Here is a 26,889-nt window from a genome sequence, read left to right as displayed (position 1 = left end):
GAGTCTCTTCGTTTACTTCTTAAAAAGCCAGAATTACTCTATCATATAGAAAGCACTATGATAAGGAATTTAAGCAGAAGGATTTAAGCAGCTTTTCTTTTTTGTTGTTAATCCTCACGAGAGGATATTTTTTCCATTGATTTTTTTGGGGGAGGGGGGTGGAGAGAGAGAGAGAAGAGAAGAGAAACATATCGGCCTGGATGGGCTGGGGATTGAATCTGCAACCCAGGTGCAAGCCCTTGACCAGGCTAGTGATGCTCTAACCCAGCCGTGGGCAAACTACGGCCCGCGGGCCAGATCCGGCCGTTTGAAATGAATAAAACTAAAAAAAAAAAAAAAAAAAAAAAGACCGTACCCTTTTATGTAATGATGTTTACTTTGAATTTATATTAGTTCACACAAACACTCCATCCATGCTTTTGTTCTGGCCCTCCGGTCCAGTTTAGAACCCATTGTGGCCCTCGAGTCAAAAAGTTTGCCTACCCCTGCTCTGACCACTGAGTAACACTGGCCAGGACCAAGCAACTTTTTAAAAGTATTTTTTTAAACATGTCAAGTGTACAATGTTTTGAAATGAATATTTATAGATAGATAGATAGATAGATAGATTTCAGAGAGGAAGGGAGAGGGAGAGAGAGTTAGAAACATCAATGATGAAAGAGAATCATTGATTGGCTGCCTCCTGTATGCCTCACACTGGGGATTGAGCCTGGAATCCAAGTATGTGCCCTGACTGGGAATGGAACCGTGACCTCCTGGTTCATAGGTCAATGCTCAACCACTGAGCCAGCTGGGCTCCAGTATTCTTTTATTTATTTTGTTTTGTTAATCCTCACCTGAGGATATTTTTCCCATTGATTTTTTTTTTTTAAGGGTGAATGAAAGAGAGGGGGAGAGGCAGAGAGAGAGAAACATTGATGTGAGAGACACATCGACTGGTTGCCTCCTGCACACACCCCAACGAGGGCTGGAGATCAAGCTTGCAACTGAGGTACGTGCCCTTGCCTGGAATTGAACCTGAGACCTTTCAGTGGGCAGGCCGATGCTCTAACCACTGAACAGAATTGGTTAGGGCTTAGTACAATATATATAAAGGGTGTTCCAAAATTCATGCAAGAAGTAATTTTGATAGAAAACACAGGTATCTAATTAAAAATTGTAAATTTTTTATTGATTCATAAAGTATACAGCATAGGGTTATGTATGGAATAGCATATCGGGTAAATGGCCTCCACAGCTTTGCTGGCACATACGCACTCTTTTGTTAATCCCTGAGCAGCCGCATTTTCGAAGAAGAATGGTCTGGTGATGCCTCCAGCCCAAAATCCGCACCGAACAGTGACACATTGTGGATGCATTTGTTTCTCAACAATCACTTGTGGATTTTCTGAACCCGAAATGCGACAATTTTGTCGATTAACCAAGCCATCAAGATGAAAATGAGCCTCATCGAAATTCAGCCACATTTATGCAAAACGGTCATGGAAAATTTCAAAGAGTGCGTATGTGCCAGCAAAGCCGTGGAGGCCATTTACCCGATATGCTATTCCATACATAACCCTATACTGTATACTTTATGAGTCAATGAAAAATTTACAATTTTTAATTATAAACCTGTGTTTTCTATCAAAATTATTTCTTGTGTGAATTTTGGGACACCATTTATATATATCTATAGTATATGCATGTATGTATATATATATTTTTTTCTTTTTTTTTTTTTAGATATATTTTTATTGATTTCAGAGAAGAAGGGAGAGGGAAATAGGAACATCAATGATGAGAGAGAATCATTGATCGGCTGCCTCCTGCATGCCCCCACTGGGGTCGAGCCATTAACTCAGTCATGTGCCCTTGGCTGGAATCGAACCCGGAACTCTTCAGTCCACAGACCAATGCTCTATTCACTGAGCCAAACCAACTAGGGCAAAGTACAGTATTCTTATTAGAAAAATATTACCAGGTCTCTTAAATTTATTTATCTAAGCTTTTGGAAAAATTAATTGCAATTCAAAATTGTTCAGACCTATTGTGTTCAAGAATGGAAAAGAAAACCTTTGCTGACATAATTATTATAGACTAGTTGGAAAGATATTTGTCACACAAAAAGATATGAGATAGAATGAATCAAAATGATAGCTGTATAGTTATCCAGTATTAACTACTTAATTTAAATACTAAAGGTAGAGAATTTGAATTGTACAAGACAAGTATATAGAAACATGAATGTGTAAGTTCTAGATTTAGGAGCAGTCTGTGGTTTGAGCTTTATGTAATGAAGTAACTTCCCCAAATTACACTATTACTATGTAATGTAATATAATACTATTATTATTTTTTCTTGTCATAGAAAATTGCTTTATGGAATAAATGAAATTTCTGTGAAAGTGCCTTCTGTTTTTAAGCTTCTAATTAAGGAGGTAAGACTATTATTGTACATGTCTCAATATTTGTAATCAGTAGATTTGTCAATTTGAAAAGAGCCATGATCTAAGTAATAAGACATTCTTAATTTTCTGTTTTCAAACTTTTACTAGTGGCCTGGTGCACAGATTCGTGCATATTGAAAGGAAATTAATTAGAAGAGATATTGTAATATCACTATTCGCTCTTTGTCTCTAATAGAAGTGTCAGACATGAAAGAAAATTAGTAAAATGTATATGAAAATAATATATAAATTGATTAATAAATAATCACAACATGATATAACAACAACAAAGACATGATATAAAAACAAAAAAGATATAAAAAATGATATAAAAACAAGTGATAAAAACAATTACTGATAAATTGATTAAACTTATTTTAATATCTCCCTGTATACCACATTAAGAGTAAAAACACTTTCAGAGTGCTTGACTAATTTCCCGTGTGGTGAAATATTTACAACTTTAATGTCACACTCTCTTTGAACTCAAGAGAAAGCAACATATAGCTGACCATGTCCGAAAATGGGTTCAGGTAGGAATATTCCTACTTTGTCTAGAGTTTGTCCTTGTGACTTATTAATAGTCATCGCAAATGCTGGCATCATGGGAAACTGTCTTCGAATTAAATTAAATGGGAAGCCAGTGTCAGATGGGGACAAATCAATTCTTGGAATCAGAACAACCTCTCCCTCTGCAGATCCTGTTAATACTTCAGCTTTGATTATGTCAGGTCACAACCTTTTGATAATAAATCTAGTACCATTACAAAGACCCCTTTTGCTATTAAGATTTCTCAGTAGCATGATTGCACCTACTTTCAATTTTAATTTATGACACAGAATTCCCAAAGGAGTAATACTATTAAGAAGTTCGATGGGAAAATTTTCCTTTTCAGCATCATCCGTTGAATCGATGGAATCATCACTCAAATAAGTGTGAAAATCTCCATCGAGTCTATCCAAAATTTCTTCATTTAATTTATGAACGTGCTCATTTTTTGGACAAAGAATCACACGTTTAGATATATTTTTAATATTATCTATAGATATACTATTTTCAAAGGTAGCTTCAATAATAGATCCATTACAAATCATTTCAACAAAAACAACCACATTCACGTATTGACAATGACAGATGGAAACACACACGTGCAATTGGTGCCAGCGAGAGCTGTATATGTATCATGCATGTGCGAGTCAATGCTTATTTTTAAATTGCCAGTGTGTGTCATATGTACCCGCCGGTTGGTCAGTCGGACGTACGTACGTACGTTCATACAGTCTATCCCTTAGCCATATGTATATATAGATTGCCAGTGCATGTCATATGTACTGGTCAGATGGACATACAGTCGGTCACTTAGCCATATATATATATAGATTTATTTATTTTTATTGTTTTGTTTTTTTTCCTTCCACTTGGAAGGTAAAGGTGATCTCAAATAATTTAGTGTATGACTTAACTTTTTTATTTGTCTAATTTTTTTTGTTTTGTTTTTCTTTTCTGTAGATTAAATGTTTTTTGTTCTCAGGAAATCACACATCTAAATCTTGCCCTATCTTATAGATGTATACTCCTGCTTTTTGTTTTCTGATTATTAAACAATTTATCATGTTGAGTTTATTCATATGGCATTTTGAGGTACATTGTTGGAAACTGCTGGGGGTCTTAATCCAGCATATAGAAGGGGTTCAGGAATCTGGAGAAGGGGCTGCTGTAAATGATTAAAGAGCCTAGAGATGAAACATAATTTTGGAAGGCATTTTGGGGAGCCAGAGAAGACTTAGTTAAAGGAACCAAGTTCTCCTGAATCTCCGGACCCCTTGCTCTTTATTAACATAATTTGTCCTAAGGCAAGGTAGATATACATACGGAATCCATTGTCAGATTGGGGTAACTGCCTTCCGCTGTTCAGGTGTTTGGCCAGTAGGATGCAATAATGTAAATTGAAATGCCCTCAGCTGTCTGGCAGCAAGCAATCATCTATGCAAATCTTTAGGTGTGGGGAAATGCCCTTAGCCATCTCCAGCAGATTCAGCCCTGCTGAATCCCTAAGTTCCATCAACCTTTTGATGAAACTTGCATTTATGTCATGCTGGAATTAGCTTCTGGCAGAAACTAGACATTGTACCAGAAGTTTGGAATATAAAACATGACCTGATGTTCATATTGAGAAGTTTGCACTTTAACCTGGGAAGAAAACATGTCAGTAGTTACTGTAGTGACTGATGAGTGGTAATTGCTATATAAGAGGTATGAATAAAGGTTGTTCATATAAAGGAAGGGAATAAGATATTGCCTAGCAGTTAGACTCTCCAATCTGTCTTTTAATTTTTTTGCTAAAGATTAAGTTAGCTGTATTGAGTGAATACTTTTAGTAGAAATAAAAGATTATTTTCATCAGTTGCTTAGAGTGACTATATGACGTTGCTTTAGAACATACCAAAGTATAATGATTAGGAATTAGAAAGTCTGGTTTGTAATATGGTTCCATCAGTAACTAGCTTTGATCACCAGAAAATCTTTCTCTTTGCTGCTTCTTTACTTATAAAAGTGGAGGAAGTCCTTTCTGATAATCTCATTCTGATTATCTAAATAAAAGTTAGAAAACAGAAAACTAAGAATGTCTTCTTATTATTTAAATTGTGGCTCTTTATAATTTGGAAGTAAAATGGGACTATTTATGAGAAGTGCCTTGAAAAGTACAGAACCATCAGTTTTACGACATTGGGGTAGTACATATTGCCCAAGGGTACCATAGAGCTTACTACGTGTACCGGTTAATAATGGTGGATTTTGTAATCAAAGAAAACATGATAATTTCAAGAGAAACATCAGAAGTGCTTTATTCAAAGTAATGTCCATCACTAGCTACACATTTCCCCCATTTTTCAGGTAATTTGTGGATACCATCCCAATAGAAATTTTCTTGTTTTGAGGCAAACCATTCAGTGACCCAATTTTCCACTTCTTCGTACGTTTTGAAGTGCTGCTCAGAAAGTGTGCGTGCATTGATCGGAACAAGTTGTAATCTGAAGGAGCAAGGTCTGGTGAATATGGTGGGTGGGTTAATACTTCCCAGGCAAGATCTTTTAACGTGTCTTTAACTGGTTTTGAAGTGTGTGATGGTGTGTCATCATGAAGCAAAATTACTTTGCCGTGTCTTCTGGCCCATTCTGGTCATTTCACAATCAAAGCGTGTTTCAAATTGATTATTTGTTGTTGGTAGCAATCAGTATTAACAATTTCATCTGGTTTTAGAAGCTCATAACATACCACACCTTTCTGATTTCACCAAACGCAGAGCATTGTCTTCTTTCCGAAGTGATTTGGCCTTGCAGTCGATGTTGATGGTTGACCTGGATCAACCCATGATTTTGTGCGTTTGGGATTCTCAAAATAAATCCACTTTCCATCGCCAGTCACAATCTGATGCAAAAAAGACTTTTGTGCCATTGAAGCAACATTTTACTGATGACTTTTCGGTTTTCCATTTATCTTTTGTTCAGTTGATGTGGCACCCATTTTCCTTCCTTTAAAATCTTTCCCATTGTTTTTAAAGGATCAGAAATTGTTTGCTGAGCAACATTTAACCTTTCTGCAAGTTGTTTTTGAGTTTGACATGCATCTTCCTATATAATAAAGAGGTAATATGCAAATTGACCCTCACGCCCTTGTGTCATCACAAGATGGCTGCCCCAGGTTTTCAGAAGAAGGCCGGGAGGGGAGGACAGTTGGGGGCAATCGGGCCATCAGGGGAGCAGTTAGGTGTCAATCAGGCTGGCTGGGTAGTGGTTAGGGGGCAGGCAGGCAGGCAGGCAGGTGAGTGGTTAGGAATCAGCAGTCCCGGATTGTGAGAGGGATGTCCGACTGCCAGTTTAGGCCTGTGGAATCAGGCCTAAACTGGCAGTCAGACATTCCCCGAGGGGTCCCAGATTGGAGAGGGTGCAGGCTGGACTGAGGGACACCCTTCCAGTGCACGAATTTCGTGCACTGGGCCTCTAGTCATCCAATAATGCTTGTAATTGTTGGTCTTCAAACTTTTTCGGTTGACCTGGATGTTCTTTGTCTTTCACATCGAAATCATCACTTTTAAAGTGTTTAAACCGGCGTTCACAAGTATCTTGAGGTGGAGCATGTTCACCATAAGCTTCTCGAAGTATACGGTAACTTTTTCTTCAAAATAAAGTAATGAATTAAAACTTGCCTCAAATGCTCTTTTTTTTGGCATGAAATTCGACATTTTTAAGTGTAAAAATATCTATGATGTTAACACCCTCAGCAAATTTGACATAACTTTTGAAGCTTGTTATCAATACAACAAAATAGCATACATATCAAATTGCATATATATCAACATATGCGTAACACCATCTATTGAAAAAAAATCCACATTATTAACTGGTACACCTAGTATCCTATAGCATCTTGTTGGTTGCTTCTTAAATAAAAAGATGGAAAATCTGTATGGTTATAAGCATTTTATTCACTTTGATTTAAAAATTTTGTGTTTTTTTTTAGGTTCTCAACCCATTTTACATTTTCCAGCTGTTCAGTGTTATACTGTGGTGCACTGATGAATACTATTACTATGCTCTAGCCATTGTGATTATGTCTGTGGTATCAATTTTAAGTTCTCTATATTCCATTAAAAAGGTAAGTTCAATTTATTATTGATTTCACAACTGTATTTATATTTTGTAAGGTGCATAGAATAGTGCTTGATACAAAGTAATACTCAATACAGATTTTCTTTTACTTATGAATATGTTCCTTTTTTTGAGGTAGGGAAGGCAGATGTTTTTTAGAGTCAGTTTATTACTTGACCACTTAGAGGCCATAGCAGGCGTCTATCGTTGTTTATCATAGGCTGGTTCTAGTGTTTTCAGGGATCAAGTGCTTCTTATTTTGTCTTTAGCTAAAACATCGTATAGTTTTTTAAATCTTTTAGTCTTGACATTTTTAAGGGCAGAGAGATAAGCATTTATTTTATTAACTTTATTTTATAGTACCCTTACTTTTTAATATATTGAAGAGTGGTTTTATATTAGCTAGTTTTTATTTTTTATTTATTTTTCTTATTTCAGCAATATATTATGTTGCATGACATGGTGGCAGCTCACAGTACTGTGAGAGTTTCAGTTTGCAGAGTAAATGAAGGTAAGTACTTCAGGTGACTCTTGACAAAATAATCCAAAAATGATTTCCATTAAGCACTAATATATGAAACAAGCCCATGTGTTATATATACATTTATTTCTTAAGAAATAATGTATGTGTGAATTTGTACTCATCTCTGAGTTTGTATTGTATTAATTCATTTATATGAAATTGTATTTTTCTTTTTCTACAATGTAACAGCTACTATACTAGGCTCTGGGGATGCAGTGATTATCAAGAAGGACGTAGTCATTGCGTCACTGAACTTCATACTAGTTGGAAAGACAGATGATAAATCATGAAAATAAAGTGTGACAAATGCAGGGAGTGTATTAGATATTAGAGCTCATTTACTGTAGATGTCAGGGATGGCTTCTTTAAAAAAGTATTTTTTAAGTGGTTGAATTAGATAAGAGGTAGGTGAGAAGATAGTATGGTGGGAATGAGTGAGGGAGAAGAAGAGGGTTCTAAGTGCCCAAAGGCCTGGAGTTTGGTCACTGTAATAACTGGAAGAAATTCAGTGTGGCAGATGTAGAAAGTTGGTGATGTACAGCCTTCTAAGGTATGTTGAAGAATTTTGACTTATTCCAAAATGCAATGGACAGCCATTGAAGGGTTTTAAACAGGGGAGTGATCTGATAATTATTAGCCTTTCTAAAAATAATTATTCTGGCTGCCATGTTCACACTAGTTTAGAGGGGAGTAATACTGAAGGCATGAAATGGATCAAGTTGAAGGTTGTGGAAATGGAGAGAAATGATGTGGGTTTGAAAGCTATTTGTAGGGCCATGGAACAGGATTTTACGATTCATTGGATGCAAGGTGGTAGAGTGGTGTCAGGCTGGGGGGATGGATGTTTAATTAACATAGTTTAATTAAATAGAAGAGAAGCAGATCATAGGGAAGGATAATGTTTTGGACATGTTAGTTTGCTGAGATATTGAGGAGGTAAAGGAGATACGGGGGAGGTAGCACAGCATCATGGGCCTTGGGGACCATAGCTGCTTAGATTTGTGAGGAACACCAAATCAATCTCCATTTTCTTGGCTCAGTATACCTCATCCAAGTGTAAACAGTTTGGCCTAGCAGGTTACTCCTTCCCTGTGCTTCCTGGTCACTTGCTATTTTAGCTGGGAGTATCTCTCTCTACCCTACCTGCAGTGTTAGATGTGTCAGATTATTGGTGCTCCTTCTCTTCCTTCTCTGCTGCTGCTGGAGATAATTGTGATGCTAGGACATATGTACCATTCAACTTGTATTGTCCTATCCCCTTTGTATAGTCTATCAGATCATTGATATTTTATTTCCTGGTAGACCTAAGAGGAGTTGAATTTCAAGTGGTTTTAACAGCTTTAAGAGTTTTAAAAATAGGTATCTTGCTTAAAACTGAAGATTATTGTATCTATGTACTAAATATTATTAGAATCCTTTAAAAGTTTTTTCCTCATAGTTTAGTAAACTAGTTCTTTGTTGTTGTTTTTTTGTTTGTGTGTGTGTGTGTGTGTGTGTGTTTTATCAAGGAAAGAGTGTCCTACACACTGTCACAAAAAATAGTTTTCTTACAGATTTTTGTTTAAAAACTAATGTAACTGTCTTCTGAGCATAGTATTAAACCTAGGTGGGAAAAAGAGAGAGAGAGAGAGAGAGAGAGAGAGAGAGAGAATGTCCAAATACAGGGTGTCTCAAAAAAATGTATACACACTATAAAGGCAGTGTTTATTAAAATACCTTTCATTTTCAAAATGAAATAGAATCTGCAGCTATCAGCTGCTAAAGTATGTATACATTTTTTTGGGGAAACCCTATATAAGACAATCCTAAAGAAAAACCTTTTACGTGGGAAGATCTTTTATAAAGTCTTTAGCTAACTTGAACATAGTATACACATTTCTAAGGAAATAGTGAAATGGATACTATATCACAATATTTATTTTATAAATTCATTTAAAATAATGTCTAAAATATTAGGACTATTTTAGGAATAGTGAGTACACAGTGAGACTTTCTAGGTTATAAAAAGTGGCAACAAGAAGAAGAATGCTGTAAAAAATGCTGTTAAAAGAGAAAGTAGGGGGAGGAACCAAGATGGCGGCATAGGTAAACACCTGAAATTGCTGCCTTGCACAACCACTTCAAAATTACAACTAAAAGACAAAACGAACATCATCCAGAACCACAGGAAGGCTGGCTGAGTGGAAATTCTACAATTAGAAGGAAAGAGGAAAAGCACACTGAGACTCAGAGGAGGTGTGGAAGTAAAGTGCAGATGTACGGAGGTGCACGCGGAAAGGGCTGGCAACTGAGGATGCGGCTGTCTTTTTTAATCGGGAGGGAGACACAAGCTCCTGACGGCTTTGAACTCCAGTTCCCGGCGAGTCTCTGGGAACCAGACTCATACGGGGAGAAACTCGAGGGCGGCTTTCTCTCAGAGGTGCTTGCAGTGATTACCACGGGACACTGAAACCCGGGGTCCTTAGGGCAGGGCCGAGGATCAGCCATAGCTGTTTGCTCTGCCCTGTTGATTCCCTGAGACCCTGCCGCACTCAAGCTGTGCACAGAGGCTTTTGCATATGAAAGGCCTGGCCCTCTGCAATCTAAAATTACCTAATGAACTGCAGCTGGGTCAGAGAGACCCAGAACATCCAAAAGAAGGCCCAAGGCCCCACAGCAGCTTGCATTGCTTCACAGCTGGGCCTCATCTGGGCACCTCCAAATCTCAAATAAAGAAGAGGAATCTGCAGATATTTCCATAGCTCCTGCTGGGTAGCCTCAGGCAGAGGCTAAATTAGCACCTCCTTCGAGATCCAAGTGCCAGTGTACCCAGTGGTCAGAGTGGGACCATCCAGATTACAACTCCTCAGATCCATAAGGGACACACGCAGGGGGCAGACTCAGTGAGCACCAAAGCCCCACTGAAGCAAGTCTTGCCCCATAAGGGTGTCTGCAGCACAGAAGTTCTCCGATTGTAGACACAGCTGGTCCTCACAGCCAATTGGCCTGGAGGTCAATTCCTCCCAGTGAAACTAACAACAATTAAGGCTTAACTACAACAACACTGTGCACAAAGCCCACAAAGGGGTGCACCAAGAGTGTCCACCTCAGGTAATTGGGGAGGCTGAGCCACTGAGCCCTATAGGACACCTAGCACAGAAAACCACTCTATCAACACAGGGAAGCAGCCAAAATACGGGGACAAAGAAACAGGTCACAGTAACAGAAATGGAGGAACGCTAACTACTGGATATAGAGTTCAAAACCACGGTTACAAGGTTTTTCAAGAATTTTCTAGAAACCGCCGATAAATTTAGTGAGACCCTCAAGAAATCTAGTGAGATCCTCGAGGATATGAAATAGGACCAACTAGAAATTAAGCATACACTGACTGAAATAAAGAATATTATACAGAGATCCAACAATAGACTAGAGGATCACAAGAATCAAGTCAAAGATTTGAAATACGAAGAAGTAAAAAACACCCAACCAGAAAAGAAAAAAGAAAAAAGAATCCAAAAATATGAAGATAGTGTAAGGAGCCTCTGGGACAACTTCAAGCATACCAACATCTGAATTATGGGGGTGCCAGAAGAAGAGAGAGAGCAAGATATTGAAAACCTATTTGAAGAAATAATGACAGAAAACTTCCCCTACCTGGTAAAAGAAACAGACTTACAAATCCAGGAAGTGCAGAGAACCCCAAACAAAAGGAATCCAAAGAGGACCACACCAAGACACATCATAATTAAAATGCCAAGAGCAAAAGACAAAGAGAGAATCTTAAAAGCAGCAAGAGAAAAACAGTTAGTTAACTACAAGGGAGTACCCATATGATTGTCAGCTGACTTCTCAGCAGAAACTGTGCAGGCCAGAAGGAGTGGCAAGAAATATTCAAACTGATGAATAGTAAGAACCTACAACCAAGATTACTTTACCCAGCAAAGCTATCATTCAGAATTGAAGGTCAGATAAAGAGCTTCACAGATAAGAAAAAGCTAAAGGAGTTCATCACCACCAAACCAGGATTATATGAAATGCTGAAAGGTATTCTTTAAGAAGAGGAAGAAGAAGAAAAAGGTAAAGATAAAAATTATGAACAACAAATATCTATCAACAAGTGAATCTAAAAATCAAGTGAATAAAAAATCTGATGAACAGAATAAACTGGTGAATATAATAGAATCAGGGGCATAGAAAGGGAGTTGACTGACAATTCTCAGGGGGAAAATGGTGTGGGGGGTGCGGAAGGAGACTGGACAAAAATTGTACACAGAATGTCCTATGGATAAGGATTGGAGTGGTAAGGGCAGAGGGTGGGGTGGGAACCAGGTGGAGGGGAGCTTTGGGGGGGGGGAAAAGAGGAACAAATGTAATAATATTAACAATAAAGTTTTAATAAGAGGCAACCAAAAAAAAGAAAGAGTAGCTAAAATTTTCAATGCTTCCATTTTCAAGGGATTATGGAAATCCGAGTATGTTTACCCATTGAAGGGGATCTCAATAGGACTTACTATTTTCTAAATTGGCTATTAGCTAAAATTGATCCTTAAGTGTTGTAATGAATGTTGGAGCCCACCCACCTTGTTTGGTCAGAGAGGACTTGGCATTACCTGTGCACAGTTAGTTTCCTGTTGGGACAAACTAGTGGACATTAAACACCATGCTGTGTTAGCCTAAGGCCGTGGTCGGCAAACTTGCGGCTCTTGAGCCACATGCGGCTCTTTGGCCCCTTGAGTGTGGCTCTTCCACAAAATACCACGTGCAGATGCTTATGTACAGTGCGATTGAAACTTCGTGGCCCATGTGCAGAAGTCGGTATTTTGTGGAAGAGCCACACTCAAGGGGCCAAAGAGCCGCATGTGGCTCGCGAGCCGGAGTTTGCGGAGCCACAGTTTGCCGACCACTGGCCTAAGGAATAATCATTTTATTTGTTGAAAAATTTTGTTTATTGGAATTTTTCTGTTAACTCCATTATGTTTGACATCTCATTGAGATCAGATGACCTTTTGTTTGCTTATGTTTATTCTAAGTTAAAGAATATTTTTTCCCCACTTTTTTTCTTTTTTCTTTCTTTAAATCCAGAAAAAGAAGAGATCTTTTCTACAGAACTTGTGCCGGGAGATGTTATGGTCATTCCATTAAATGGGACTATCATGCCTTGTGATGCAGTACTTATTAATGGTACTTGCATTGTAAATGAAAGCATGTTAACAGGTAAGCTAAATGAAATGAGGAAAAATCAGATGAGTTGTTTATGAGAGTAGATTAAGTGGTTGCTGATGAATCTGTTTCGAAGTTAGCTGTGCTGTTTATGTTTTCTTTATGAATGTTATGAATGTCATGGATATTGAAAGTGATTTTTTGTTTTTTATTTTTATTCTGAGGGAACCAAATTCTGCATTATACTCAGCCTTGATACTAAGTCACCATGCTCGTCATCACTGCATTTCTTGGCATGCTCCTGTTTACTCTTTTTGATTTGTGGAAATGTTTTATAGTAAGGGAAGAAAAAAGAAGCCCTTGCCTACAGAGAATGCAGTGTAGGCAAGGAAGCCCTTGCTTCCTTATTTGATGTGTAAACAGTGGGACTAAACATTGTATTTTTCTTAAAGTTGGGGAGAAGTAGACTTCAAAATGATTTTTTTTTGGAAATTCACAATCTGAAGATAGAGCTCTATATCTTTTTTGTCATATGAATTTTTTTATTGTCATAGTCAGTCTGGTAAGAAAGTGATTCCTATATAATGTTTTCAAACTTAAGAATCTTTTCTTAAAACACACTCACACATAAATATCCCCACACGCTTGTTGGCTTGAAGCGAGAATTGTGGATGCTACACAGAATTAAATTTCAGTGTTAAAAAGAATTTGTTTGTTAATTGTTTGAGAGAACTACCGTACTACGTATTATTATCTCCCTTCTCCAGATGCGTGTGCGCAGGTGCGCGCGCGTGCGCTCGTGTGTGTGTGTGTGTGTGTGTGTGTGTGTGTGTGTGTGTGTGTGTCTGGGGGTTAGGAATAGGTCTTCACATCTCTGTGTGCTGGAGGCTGCAGAGCACTTTCCAGTTCAGTTCTTAGGGATAAGAGAACAGCTGCTGGGGCTAAGGCAACTCTTACCTGGTCTCCTTATTTGAAACTTGACACAATCATTTAAAAATCATTATCTTTGAATCAGATCACTTCAGGAATTATTGTGGGACACAAGATTTGATATATTGGCTTAAGGAAATAGGTAGCCAAAAAACGAATTTAGTAAGTTATGTTATCCATTATGAGAACTCTACTTTAGTAGCAATTGTAAACAGTATGATAACATTTAGGTTACTTAACACTTCAAGTTGTATGTGTTTGCCACTGATTTCTATGCTTTAACTTATGATTTTTGTTTTTAAGGAGAAAGTGTTCCAGTGACAAAGACGAATTTGCCAAATCCTTCAGTGGACATAAAAGGAATGGGAGATGAATTATATAGTCCAGAAATACATAAACGACACACTCTGTTTTGTGGGACTACTGTTATTCAAACTCGTTTCTACACTGGAGAGCTTGTCAAGGCCATAGTAGTTAGAACAGGTAAAACCATATCTCTTCTTGCATATTTGACATCTACTGAATGTTTAAAAAGAGATTCTGTTTTGAATATTGTGATAACTATGTATGATGCCACTTGGGGTACTGGAAATATTGAGGAGAACACTATGTAAATTATATGATTGTCTAACCACTAAGCTATACACCCGAAGCCAATATATCTATCCTATCTAATAAAAGAGAAACATGGTAATTAGCCGTACGTCCGCTACCCTTCCCATTGGCTAATCAGGGCGATATGCAAATTAACTGCTAGCCGAGATGGCGGCCGGCAGCCAGGCTACTGACACAAACAGGAGACTTGCTTGCTTCAGTGACGGAGGACTCCAACATTCCCCGCCTGCCGCTGCTGGGCTCTGAGCTGCTATGAAACATTGTTACAAATATAGAAGCTAAACAAAACCCCAGAAACCTGTTTTCAGTCAGCCGGGATCTCAGAGCTGGAGTTGCAACAAAGTTTCAAATACAGAAAGTAAACAAAGCCAGAAACCTGCTTTCAGCAGCGAGGTCTCACAGCTAAAGCCGGCTCTCAGCTCCAGTGACAGCCATAAATCCAAGAATTTAAAAAAAAAAAAAAAAAAAAAAGGAAAACAGGAGCGGTTGGGAGCTTCAGTCACCCACCAGCCTGAAAATGGCCCTCAGCCCCTCACCCAGACTGGCCAGGCACCCCAGTGGGGACCCCCACCCTAAAGGGTGTGTGACCAGATGCAAACAGCCATCATCGCCTCATCCAGGCTGGCCAGGCACCCAAGCGGGACCCCCACCCTGATCCAGGACACCCTTCAGGGCAAACCAGCTGGCCCCCACGCATGTACCAGGCCTCTATCCTATATAGTAAAAGGGTAATATGCCTCCCAGCACCGGGATCAGCGGAGCCACAAGGCCTCCTGGCCCCTGGAGCAGCGTGACGGGGGGCAGCGCCCAAATCCCCTGATTGCCCTGCAGCTCTGTGTGTGACAGGGGGTGGGGCTACAACCTCCCTATCCACCCTGCTCTGTTCGTGACAGGGGAAAGCGCCCCAACCCCCTGATCAGCCCTGCTCTGTGCCTGATAGGGGGGAGCTCCCAAACCCCCTGATCGGCCCTGCTCTGTGTGTGACAGGGTGGAGCCGCAACCTCCCCATCGGCCCTGCCCTGAGTGTGACAGGGGTTAGTGCCCCAACCCCCTGATCGGCCCTGCTCTGCGTGTGACGGGGCAGCGCCCCAAACTCCCCATCGACCATGCCTTGAGTGTGACAGGGAGCGGTGCCCCAACCCCCCAATTGGCCCTACCCTGAGTGTGACTGAGGGTGGCATCACAACCTCCTGATCAGCCCTGCTCTGTGCATGACGGGAGAGCTCCCCAAACCCCTGATTGGCCCTGCTCTGTGCATGACAGGGGGGAGCTCCCCAACCCCCTGATCGGCCCTGCTCTGTGTGTGACAGGGTATGGAGCCCCAACCCCCCTGATTGGCCCTGCTCTGTGTGTGACAGGGGGCAGTGCCCAACCCCCTGATCGGCTGGCTCTGTATGTGACAGGGGTGGCACCACAACCCCCTGATCCGCCCTGCTCTGTGCGTGACGGGGTGGCGCCGCAACCTCCCCATCGACCCTGCCTTGAGTGTGACGGGGCGGCGCCCCAACCCCCCACTCGGCCCTACCCTGAGTGTGACTGAGGGTGGCATCGCAACCTCCCGATCCACCCTGCTCTGTGCATGACAGGGGGCAGTGCCCCAACTCCCCAATTGGCCCTGCTCTGAGCCCGACCAGGGGCTGCACCTAGGGATTGGGCCTGCCCTCTGCCACTGGGGAGCAGGCCTAAGCCATCAGGTCCTTATCTCCCGAGGGGTCCCAGACTGTGAGAGGGCACAAGTGGGGCTGAGGGACACCCCCCCTCCCCCGCCAGTGCACAAATTTTTGTGCACTGGGCCTCTAGTCTATATATAAAAGCCTAAGTGACTGTTCGACTAGTAGCTATGACATGCACTGACCACCAGGGGGCAGATGCTCAATGCACAGGCATGGAAACATGGAACAAACTGAAGAATCTCAGAGGGAAGGCAGGTGAGTGGAGGATGGGAAGAGATTAATCAAAGATCTTATATGCATACTGCAGGCCCGGTGCACGATTCGTGCACCAGTGGGGTCCCTTGGCCTGGCCTGCGGGGATCAGGCCGAAACTGGCCGTCCGCCATCCCCCAAAGGGTCCTGGATTGTGAGAGGGCGCAGGCCAGGCCAAGGGACCCCACTGGTGCACGAACGAATTCATGCACTGGGCCTCTAGTAATACATAAGTGAATAAATGAATGAGTAAATAAATATTCTCTTCTGAGAGAAAATTCTCATCTTTTAATAAATATATAAGTAATTTTCTTCTTTGAATTTTTTAAAAGGATTTAGTACTTCCAAAGGACAGCTTGTTCGTTCCATATTGTATCCCAAACCAACAGATTTTAAACTCTACAGAGATGCCTACTTGTTTCTTCTGTGTCTTGTGGCGGTGGCTGCCATTGGGTTTATCTACACTATTATCAATAGCATTTTAAATGAGGTATGTACATGGAACTCTTAGTAGGGTTTGAGTTTTTTTTCTCTTTTTATATATATATTTTTATTGATTTCAGAGAGGAAGGGAGAAGGAAAGAGAGTTAGAAACATCAATGATGAGAGAGAATCATTGATTGGCTGCCTCCAGCATGCCCCCCACTGGGGATCGAGCTCACAACTCAGGCATGTGCCCTTGGCTGGAATTGAACCTGGGACCCTTCAGTCCGCAGGCTGATGCTCTATCTACTGAGCCAAACCAGCTAGGGCAGGGTTTGAGTTTTAATTATCACATGTGACTACTGAGGATTTGAAAAGTGGCTAGTGAGGCTGAAGAACTAAAATTTTAATGTAATTTAAATTAACTTTTGAAAGCCATATGACACTAGTAGCTAGTATATTTGGAAGTACAGATACAGAACATTTCCATCATAGCAGGAAGTTTTTTTTGAATGGCTTTGGTTTAGATGGTCTTTCACTTGCTCTTTTGTGACTTATAAAAAGAGAGGTAACCACATACCAAAAGCTTTATTTTCTCTTTTTTTAACTTCTGGGATATATAGCATTAAAATTATTTGCTATTACTTAGTTAAAGATACAGCTGAGGGACCTTGTCAAATTTCTCTTTTCTATCTCCTGTAAAGACTGGTACAGTACAGTGCTTGTAATAAGAGTCAGTATCTGAAAAATGTTTGTTGAACTTCAAAATGTGTAGTGTGTGAAGTATGTAGAGCTATCAAAGGAGAGTTTTCTTTAAAAATAGCTGTCATTCCACACTCCATTGATAATATATTGAACTTTCTATTTTACAGAATTTCTAAGGGAAAGATTATAAAGGGCTAATAGAAGTGTTTATATACACACACTTGTTATATATAAAATTGAAAATGGTTTATAGATTTTTCACTAAAGAAATACCCTTACTAGATTAGTAAATATTGGGGAGGGGGGGGGTCTGACACTTATTTTTCTGTGAATTATAGGTGGAGATTGGAGTAATAATTATCGAGTCTCTTGATATCATTACAATCACTGTGCCACCTGCACTTCCTGCTGCAATGACTGCTGGTATTGTGTATGCTCAAAGAAGACTGAAAAAAATTGGTATTTTCTGCATCAGTCCCCAAAGGATAAATATATGTGGACAGCTGAATCTTGTTTGCTTTGACAAGGTTGGTTCAGTTTCATAATCATTCTCATGTATGTGTGCTGATTGGGAATCGAACCCACAACTTCGACGTATTGGGATGATGCTTCAACCAACTAAGCTACCGGCCAGGGCCTCATAATCATTATCAAAGGTTACTTTGTAGATTTTAAATACTTAGATTAATGTTTTCTATATTTTTTATCAACCAATTTGCACACATTTTTTAAGGGTCCTTTTTTTTTCAACTTGGCATATGTATCATTTTTGTATATTTCTAATTATTTTTTCAATTTTTAATATTTTGGATATTGCTTATTTGCCCAAATCTGCAGTTGTCTAATCATTCATATCCAAAATTATGTCTTGTAGTAGTAGTAGTAGTAGTAGTAGTAGTAGTAAAGACCTTCTAATCTTTCATGTTTTTAACAGAATGTACTCCATACAGATATATTTACTGGAATTTTATTGCTATTAAGTATGTTTAGTGTTCGCTCTATGATTTATTGAATATATTTAAAAATAATGAAGGTCACTAATCTTTTTATTTTATGTGAAAATAAAAAATTTTGTACCTGTGTGAAATATACCTCATCTCTTACAAAGCATTTTCCTTTTCTCAACTGAAATTAGTTTGCCTAAAAGTTTTATTTTGAGAATTAAACTTGGGTAGCTGATAGGATAAGAATTTGATTTTTGTGCATCTTCATTATTAAAGAAAAAAATGGGAAACAGTATTCTTTTTGCATTTGCTTTCGTTTTACTTTTTATTAAATTTATTGGGGTGGCATTGGTTAATATGTACAATTCTATAATACGTCATCTGTATATTGCATCATGTGCTCACCACTCAAAGGAGACAAAATATTTTTTTAACAAATATTGTGTTAAAAAAAAGAGATCACATTCTAAGACTAAATTTCATAATTATCTGTTTAGAAAATTTCAGTTATGCTTTTCTTTGGAAACATTACTAGTAAAATTTTTAAGCAGACGTAAAGTGGAGAAAAGATTAAGTATAATAAACCCTCATGTACCCAATACCCAGCTTTGACAGTTATTAGCATTTTGTCAATCTTTGTCTAGTTTCTCGTTTTGAAGGTGGCAGCGTCAGACATTATTTCACCCAGATGCCTCAGTATGTATCTCTAGGTGTTTTTTTTAAAAAATTACAATAACTGTCTATGACACTTAATAAAATTAGCAATTCCTTAGTATTATCTAATACCTAGTTCATATTCACATTTCCCTGCTTTTCTAAAAAGAAGTCCTAAAATTTTACAGTTTGTTTTTAAGTCAGAATCCGAATGATTGCATTAGCTACAATTAATCTGTAACAGTTGCTTTTCTTCCCAGTCATCTGGTTGAAGAAACCAGGTCATTTATATCCTGTATTTGGTTGATTGCTTCCCCTGATGTAATTTAACTTGTTCCCTTCCTTTTTATGCTTTAATCTCGTTCTCCCGTGTAGGCATCCTTTTGATTTAAAGGTTAATTGGTGCATTGTTCCACTACTTTGTGTTTTTTTTAATAATATAAGTCTATAAATACACAGATGTACGCACATGCCCTCTTATAAATAGAGGATTCATACCGTAAGAGTGTTCTGCACCCTTCCCCCACTTACACTATTTGTCCTGGAAGTTATTCTCTATCAATATACGGAACTCTTCCTGTTTCATTCGTTTGTTTACAGCTGTATATAGTTCTCCATGGTGTATATGTAGCAGAGGTTTTCATGTTTTTTGTTTTTGGAGGCATTATTCATACTTTGTATGTGTACTTTTTTTAGACTGGAACTCTTACTGAAGATGGTTTAGATCTTTGGGGGATTCAACGAGTGGAAAATACACGGTAAATATTAGCTACACTTGATTATTTATTAGTTAATTTTTAATAAATATTTTAATATATGAAAAATTCAAACATAAATAAAAAAAGTAATGCAACAGATAGCTTGTATACCCACCATGAAGGTTAAACAGTTGACATTTTGTAGTTTTTGCTTCAGATCTTTTTAAAGATTTAAAATATTGCAGATATTGCTAAAGCTTAATCTACCCCTTTCCCTACCGCTATCATCATTCTGAAGTTGTGTTCGATTATTACCTTTGCATATTTTTATATTTTCACTACATATATTCCTGTCTATATACAAGATATTTCTATAAAAAAGATACACAATTATACCCTTGTACGTGTTTTTGCTGCTGTTTTGTTGCTTAACATTGTTTTGAAGATTTCTCAATGTTGATTTGTATAGATCTAATAATCTTAGCTGTTTTTTAGTATTCCATTATATGATTAAACCATAATAACTTCTTCTAAAGAATAGTTTCATTTTTTCCCCTCCCTTTTACCTTTCACTTTCACAATGTTGCAATTAACATTCTTATCACAATTCCTAGTGAGCATGTAGTTGAGTTTCAGTGAACTTTCTTCCTAAAAATGTCAGTGCTGGGTTATGGATATAGCACAGACATGGCTACAGCCTTAGTAGATATTGCCTAATTGCTCTCTAAGTGATTGTGGTGCTAACTCACTCTCCCTCAGTGGGTAAGAGATCCTGTTGCTCCACATCCTTGTCAAACTTGATATTGCCAGACTGCTAATTTTTGCCAAATGGATAGATGTGAAATTATATTTTATTGTTGCTTTTCTTGTAGTTTCTTTATTACTTAGAAAGCTGAGCATATTTTCACATTCTTCTGTGTATTGCCAGTTTATAGCCTAATTTTTCTGTTGTGTTGTTAATCTATATCTTATTAATTTGTTTGAAGTCCTTTGTATTTTCTGGGTTGTAATTTTTCAGTACTATGCATTGCAAAAATATTACACCAGTCTATCTTTTACTTTGTTTCACTGTCTTTTTGATGCTTAGAAGTTTTACTGCTACAATTGTGTTTATGTTATTATTATTATTATTTTGCCTCTCAAAAGCCTGCGATAGTTTGATTGACTATTGTTTGGCTCATGCAGTTTCAGAGTTGTTACATCTCCTTGCTAAATAAGTTGTCCTCACTTTGGGAACTTATTTATCCCCAATAATGCATCTTGCCTTAAATTATATTTCATATAATGTTTTTATATAGTTACACATCAGCTTCCTTTTGCCTAATTTTGCTTTGCGTATCTTCTCAATCTTTTTACCTCCCTACATCTTTACTTCTCAATCTTTCTGTGCCATTAGTTCACAATGTTGTGTTCTCCCAGCACTTTGAAGGTGTTATTCCATTTCTCCTGACTCCTTTTGTTATTGCTGTTGAGAAGTCTTACCAGGTCTCTTTAAATAATATTTTTCCTCCTTTGTTGTTTTAAAAATATTTATGTTTGATTTCTGTTGTTTCGCCGCCATCTTTTTATTTGTGCAGGTCTCATTTTGCTTATTGATTCTAAGGACTTACGTTTTTCATAAATTATGATAATTGTTCAACTTCTTTCTGTTCCATTATGGCCTTTCCCACATTCTTATTTTCTCTTCACATGAAAATTCTAACCATATGTTGGGCAAGAAATTTCATTTGGTTCTTTCAATATCTGCTTCTCCTCTTCTCCCCACATGTCTTGTTCTTTTTCCAAGTCTTTAATTTAAAATGCCTTTTTGCATTTTTTAGATTGCCATTCTATTATCTGAAATTTGTGGGATTCTAATTCTGTCTTTTTTTGTGTGTCTGTTGACTAGTGAGAATTGTTTCCTGGTGCATTTTTAAATTATGAACTCAACTTTAGCCGGATTTTCCTATGAGACTCCTTCCTTTGTGTCTGTGTTGTGGGAGCTCTTTTTCTAGAGAGCTTTGACCTTGCTTGGCCAAGAGCATGGCTAAGAGTGGTATCAGTGGGACCAGACAAACTTTAATGTTACTTTCATAACTTGGGAATTTTCGGACCAGGCAGTGGCATATATTCAAATCCAAATCCCATCGTGGGTAGTGCAGTGGTTTAAAGTTTAGGCCCTGAAACCTTTGGTTGAATCCTTGTTATCACCTATGTGCTGGGTAACCTTGTCAAGTTACTTAAGCACTCTGCTTCAGTTTTCTCATCTCTGAAATGGGGATAATAAAACACCTTCTTATGGTGTGAGGATGAGATGAGTCAAATATATTTAAAGTTTCTAGAACAGTGCCTAGTGTACAGTACATATATAGATACTAGGTATTGTCTTGAACTTCAGGCAGGGGTTATGAGGTTGGGAGAGATAAGCTTATTCTTAGTTATGCCTTTGTGTCTGTGTGTAAAGTTTTTTCTAGCATACTGTTTTCCAGGGATGTAGCTGTGGAAGAGCACAGGCTATCTTAGTTTCAAGTCCCTACTTTGTCTGTGGCCCAGACTTTGACTCCTGTTCCTGTGTGGGTATTAAAACCCAAGTCGTTAGGTGGCTCCCTAAGAGGACTCCCCTCCCTTCTTCCTTCTTTCCCAGGTAGTCACAGCATCTGCTCAAGTTCATACCCCTCCTGTTTTCCTTTCCTCCTATTTCTGGCACTTAAAAAATTTCCCTTTTTTTAATGAGCTCAGTTTCGCACTTAAGGGATTATGTTTTACACATTCATTTCATGTTTTTGTAAGAGGGTTTTTATGTATTCTAATCTGCCATATGTCTAAAGGCAGGAGTTTTAATTATTATTTAGTGTCTAGTGTATTCTACAGTGTTATGTCTGTCCTAGTTATTCAGAATCTAAGATAATTCCATATTTTAGTCATGTGTAATTTTCATGGAGGGAAATGTTTTTGAATTCCTAAACTATAGTTTAAAAATATGCAGAAATGCAAACATTTTATTTCCATTTTTAAAATGACAAAACCTGAATATTGTTAGAAGATTGTCTCAAGTCTTGGAATTTATGAATCTAATTCAGTACATTATCTATTTAGTTTTCTTTTGCCAGAAGAAAATGTTTGCAATGAGATGTTGGTAAAGTCTCAGTTTGTTGCTTGTATGGCTACTTGCCATTCACTCACAAAAATTGAAGGAGTGCTTTCTGGTGATCCACTTGATTTGAAAATGTTTGAAGCCATCGGATGGGTAAGTTTAATATTTAAAGCACAAGTAACTTCAGAAAAATAGAGTAAAAATTACCTTGCAAAAGGATTATTTCTGCAGGTTGTTTTGATGATAGTCTATCTTGTACCGTGAAAGAAATGATGTAATTTCTAAAGGTGTATCATTGGAGAGAGATCATTGTAATTATGTAAAAAAAAAGTCTGTTTTAGTTATGTTGACTCACTTAAATACCTTTAATAGTGACAACTTGCTCAGACCCCTGCTTTATGTGTTTAATGGATGGATATCTGCTATCCGCAACCCGAGGCAGTATGCCTGAGTCAGTAAGATGATCTTCAGCATCACAATTTGTTGGTCAGATAAAAAGGATAGAGTAGTGATGTGTCTTCGGTGTTCTTTTTACCCATGTTCTCCTTTCTGTGTCCTTACATACACACAAAAGTTTGCGTTTGTTCCTCCTAAATGTTTGGCTATTGATAATTTTATTTTTTTACTTTTAAAATATCTTCTTATTGATCTTAGAGAGAGGGAGAGAGAAACATTGATCGGCTGCCTCTGGCATGCCCCCTGCTGGGGATTGAGCCTGCAGCCTGGGCATGTGCCCTGAGTTTCAGAGGAGCAGAATTAGTCTGCAGGTTGAATTCCTCACACACTCCAAGTGTTTGCATAAGCAGGGTTTTATTCTAGAATGTTAACCCTCACATTAGAGCCCTTCTTCTCAGATAGGAGTTCATATTTCTAGGAAATGATTCCTTGATTTTTTTTTTAATTTAATTCAGCTATTCCGGCTGATAAGAAATATTTGCACCTCTCCTGCATGTCCTCTTGTGTTTATTCTGGGATCCTGTTTCCTTCATTTCTATCTTCATCAATATGTTTCAGTTTTGCCTTTTGTATCCTTATTGGAAATCTCTCCCTGCTTTCCTTTTCGTTTATTTTTACAGGTTTAGAGTGTGTGTGTGTGTGTGTGTGTGTGTGTGTGTGTGTGTGTGTGTGTGTGTGTGTTTTGTTGATCAAAAGGGAAGGAGATGAATAACTAGATACATGCTTTGCCATCTTCTGAAAGATCACAATAAATACCTGTCACATTTATTTATTTATTTAAATATTTTTATTGATTTCAGAGAAGGAGGGAAGGAGAGAAAGAGACATCAAAGATGAGAGAGAATCATCGATTGGCTGCCTCCTGCACACCCCACACTGGGATGGAGCCCACAACCTGGGCGTATACCCTGACCAGGAATTGAACTGTGACCTCCTGGTTCATAGGTTGACGCTCAACCTCTGAGCCATACCGGCCGGGCAATTCTCATCAAATTTAATATCTTAAAGGAGGTCCACTTCATTTGTAAAGCAAAATAGGACTGATACATTTTGATGTTCTCCAAAATTTCTCCAATTGAATAGATTTTCAGTAGGTTTTAGTGCTTTGTTTGTACAATATTAATAAATGGGTTAAATAAATAAGTTTGTGTAATAGTGTGTTTTGTTGACTTAGATGCTTTGATGCTTGGTCTTACAAGAAAGGATCAGTGGAATGTTTTCTCATAACTTGGTACTACTGCTGTTTGTTGGTGTGATTGACTCCCTATAAGATGCCTCCCAATTTTGGAGATGTTAAAGTGTGTTTTAGAATTGTATAAAGTTGGCTAATTAGGCATAGTTCCCTTCCCCATCTTTTTCCAGTTGTAGTCTAATTAGTTTGTCACATATGTGTGTTTTATTGATTTCAGAGAGGGTGGGAGAGGGAGAGAGAGAGAAACATCAATGATGAGAGAGAATTATTAATCGGCTGCCTCCTGCATGACCCACACTGGAGATCGAGCCCACCCCTGGGCATGTGCCCTCACTAGAAACAGAGCCTTGACTTCCTGGTTCATAGGTTGACATTCAACCACTGAGCCATCCTGGCCAGGCCATGTATGTGTATTTTCAATACAAATTCTTATTTGAATTTTTTACCAAAAGAGTTTTTTAAAATAAATGTGAAGGGGTTAGGTTAGTGGTATCCTACCTAACTAGAAGAGTTCAAACAAACAAACTCTTATCTTTGGACCTCAGTGTGTTCTTGATCCATTCATTCTACTAACCATATCTGAGCTCCATATAGTTTTGAACACATTCCTGTTAGCAGAAAGGAATCCCTGGATAATAGAAGCAAAATCAGAGAACTTTTTCCCTATTATTTTATTCTGCTTTTCACCTCTTCCTCCTCTCTCCCATGAGTTGCTAGGACTTTAACTAGCTTTGTTTATATTTTGTTTTATCTATGTTAATAATCTAGTAGTGTTCATTTATTTTTTGGACACATTTTTTTAACTTCACTAAAAATAGACATAGTGTTTTATTTAAAAATGAAATCAGTGCATTCAATTTTATAAAGCAATATGTTGAATATTTTCCTTTCAGATTCTGGAGGAAGCAACTGAAGAGGAAACAGCACTTCATAATCGAATTATGCCAACTGTGGTTCGTCCTCCAAAACAACTGCTTCCTGAAGCTACACCTCTAGGAGACCAGGAAATGGTGCGAAATCACTTTAAGCTGGATTATACTGTTGATGCCAACATTCAGTCCTCACTTTGAAATATAACTAGAAGATGAAATCACGTTCTTTAACTCTCATGCAGATATGAATATTTTAACTATGTTTATTGAAAATTATTGTTGGGATATTGCAGGTATACTTTGTGAAATACTGAGATATGTTTCTCAGTACCGTTACTTTTCCTTCCTATTTACTGAATAGCTTAGTGCCCTGTGATTGTGATAATGTGGTGAATAATCCCTTTAAATTGCAACTGTATTCCTAGAATTTAATAAAAAGAATATGTGAGAAGTGAATTTTTAAATTTGTCCCCTCAGCTTATTTTAGTATTTAATATGTTAGTATTTTTAGGATAGCAGAATACTTGAAATATTCAAGGATGTACTTTTTAAAAATGGGAGGCAGAGGAGAAGCAATCTTGAAACATAACTTTGAAATAATCGAAGTTTCTTGGTGTTTTGTGGATGCATAGTTGTTTTTTATCTTAAGGACTTAATCTGTACTATTTATTTTTTTTGTTTTGCTTTTAGGAGCTGTTTGAACTTCCAGTGAGTGAAGAATGTTTACTTTTTTACCTAAGTATATTTGTTTTAATTCTTAAAGAATAATAAATACTTCATGCATCTTTTGAAATTATACAGGCTATTTATGAGATAGGAATTGTTCGCCAGTTCCCATTTTCTTCTGCTTTGCAACGTATGAGTGTGGTTGCAAGGGTGCTAGGGGATAAAAAAATGGATGCCTACATGAAAGGAGCACCTGAGGTCATTGCCAGTCTTTGTAAACCTGAAACAAGTAAGGAGCCAACTTTATTTGATTAAAATCCTGGTATTTGTATAGGCTTTTATTAGCAATCCTAACAGTGATACTTATTTTTTCCTTTTAAAGTTCCTGTTGATTTTGAAAATGTTTTAGAGGATTACACTAAACAGGGCTTCCGTGTAATTGCTCTTGCACACAGAAAATTGGAGTCAAAACTGACATGGCATAAAGTGCAAAATATTAGCAGGTAAGGTTGATTAACAATTTTTCTACAGTTTTTCCAATAATGTATCATTTATGTTTATATGTCACATACAATAGTTTGTATGTAGTTGGATGTTCATTAAGTATTTATTGAATGTATGCAAATATGCATAATGTAATGGTTTTCTTTTTAGTTGCTTGAAACAGCTCTTTGGAACTATTTTCTATTTATTTGTTAAATATTTATTGAGTCCCTGCTGTATGTCAGGCATGTTCTAGGAACATAATCATGTTTTACTAAACCTAATTCTACAGAAGTTAATTTTTCCCAAATGATCAGTTTGCTTTTGCCTAGTGGTTGGAACCAAGTACTTATTTAGTCAGTACCATAAGTCACAATAAACAATTACCATCTACCCCAAAGTTCAAATGGTATTACCAACATCACATTTACGTCCAGGTATAGATATGGATTTTACCTTCAAGGATTCTCTCTTTCACTGTAACTGATACAGACCTACCCTTTAAGGAT

At 38.0% G+C, this 26,889-nt stretch overlaps 1 protein-coding gene across 6 annotated transcripts in view; it reads left to right on the top strand.

Moving 5' to 3' along the window:
* The window catches only part of ATP13A3 (ATPase 13A3), a 107,844-nt gene that overhangs the window by 36,704 nt on the left and 44,251 nt on the right, over positions 1-26,889 (top strand). For 4 of the 6 annotated variants that reach the window (XM_059687430.1, XM_059687431.1, XM_059687428.1 and 1 more), the window contains 13 exons: positions 2,351-2,420; positions 6,952-7,086; positions 7,518-7,590; positions 12,667-12,798; positions 13,978-14,157; positions 16,547-16,704; positions 17,681-17,869; positions 19,637-19,698; positions 22,714-22,864; positions 25,253-25,369; positions 25,922-25,939; positions 26,033-26,186; positions 26,280-26,400. In XM_059687430.1, coding sequence (XP_059543413.1) covers positions 2,351-2,420; positions 6,952-7,086; positions 7,518-7,590; positions 12,667-12,798; positions 13,978-14,157; positions 16,547-16,704; positions 17,681-17,869; positions 19,637-19,698; positions 22,714-22,864; positions 25,253-25,369; positions 25,922-25,939; positions 26,033-26,186; positions 26,280-26,400 — 1,560 coding nt within the window. The remainder of the gene's footprint in view (positions 1-2,350; positions 2,421-6,951; positions 7,087-7,517; positions 7,591-12,666; positions 12,799-13,977; positions 14,158-16,546; positions 16,705-17,680; positions 17,870-19,636; positions 19,699-22,713; positions 22,865-25,252; positions 25,370-25,921; positions 25,940-26,032; positions 26,187-26,279; positions 26,401-26,889) is intronic. The other 2 variants (XM_059687432.1, XM_059687433.1) reach the window with 1 other exon arrangement.

Source organism: Myotis daubentonii, chromosome 3 (assembly GCF_963259705.1).
Source record: "Myotis daubentonii chromosome 3, mMyoDau2.1, whole genome shotgun sequence".
NCBI lineage: Eukaryota > Metazoa > Chordata > Mammalia > Chiroptera > Vespertilionidae > Myotis > Myotis daubentonii.
Note: the sequence above shows the minus strand (reverse complement) of the source record. Positions and strands in the feature narration are given on the sequence as shown.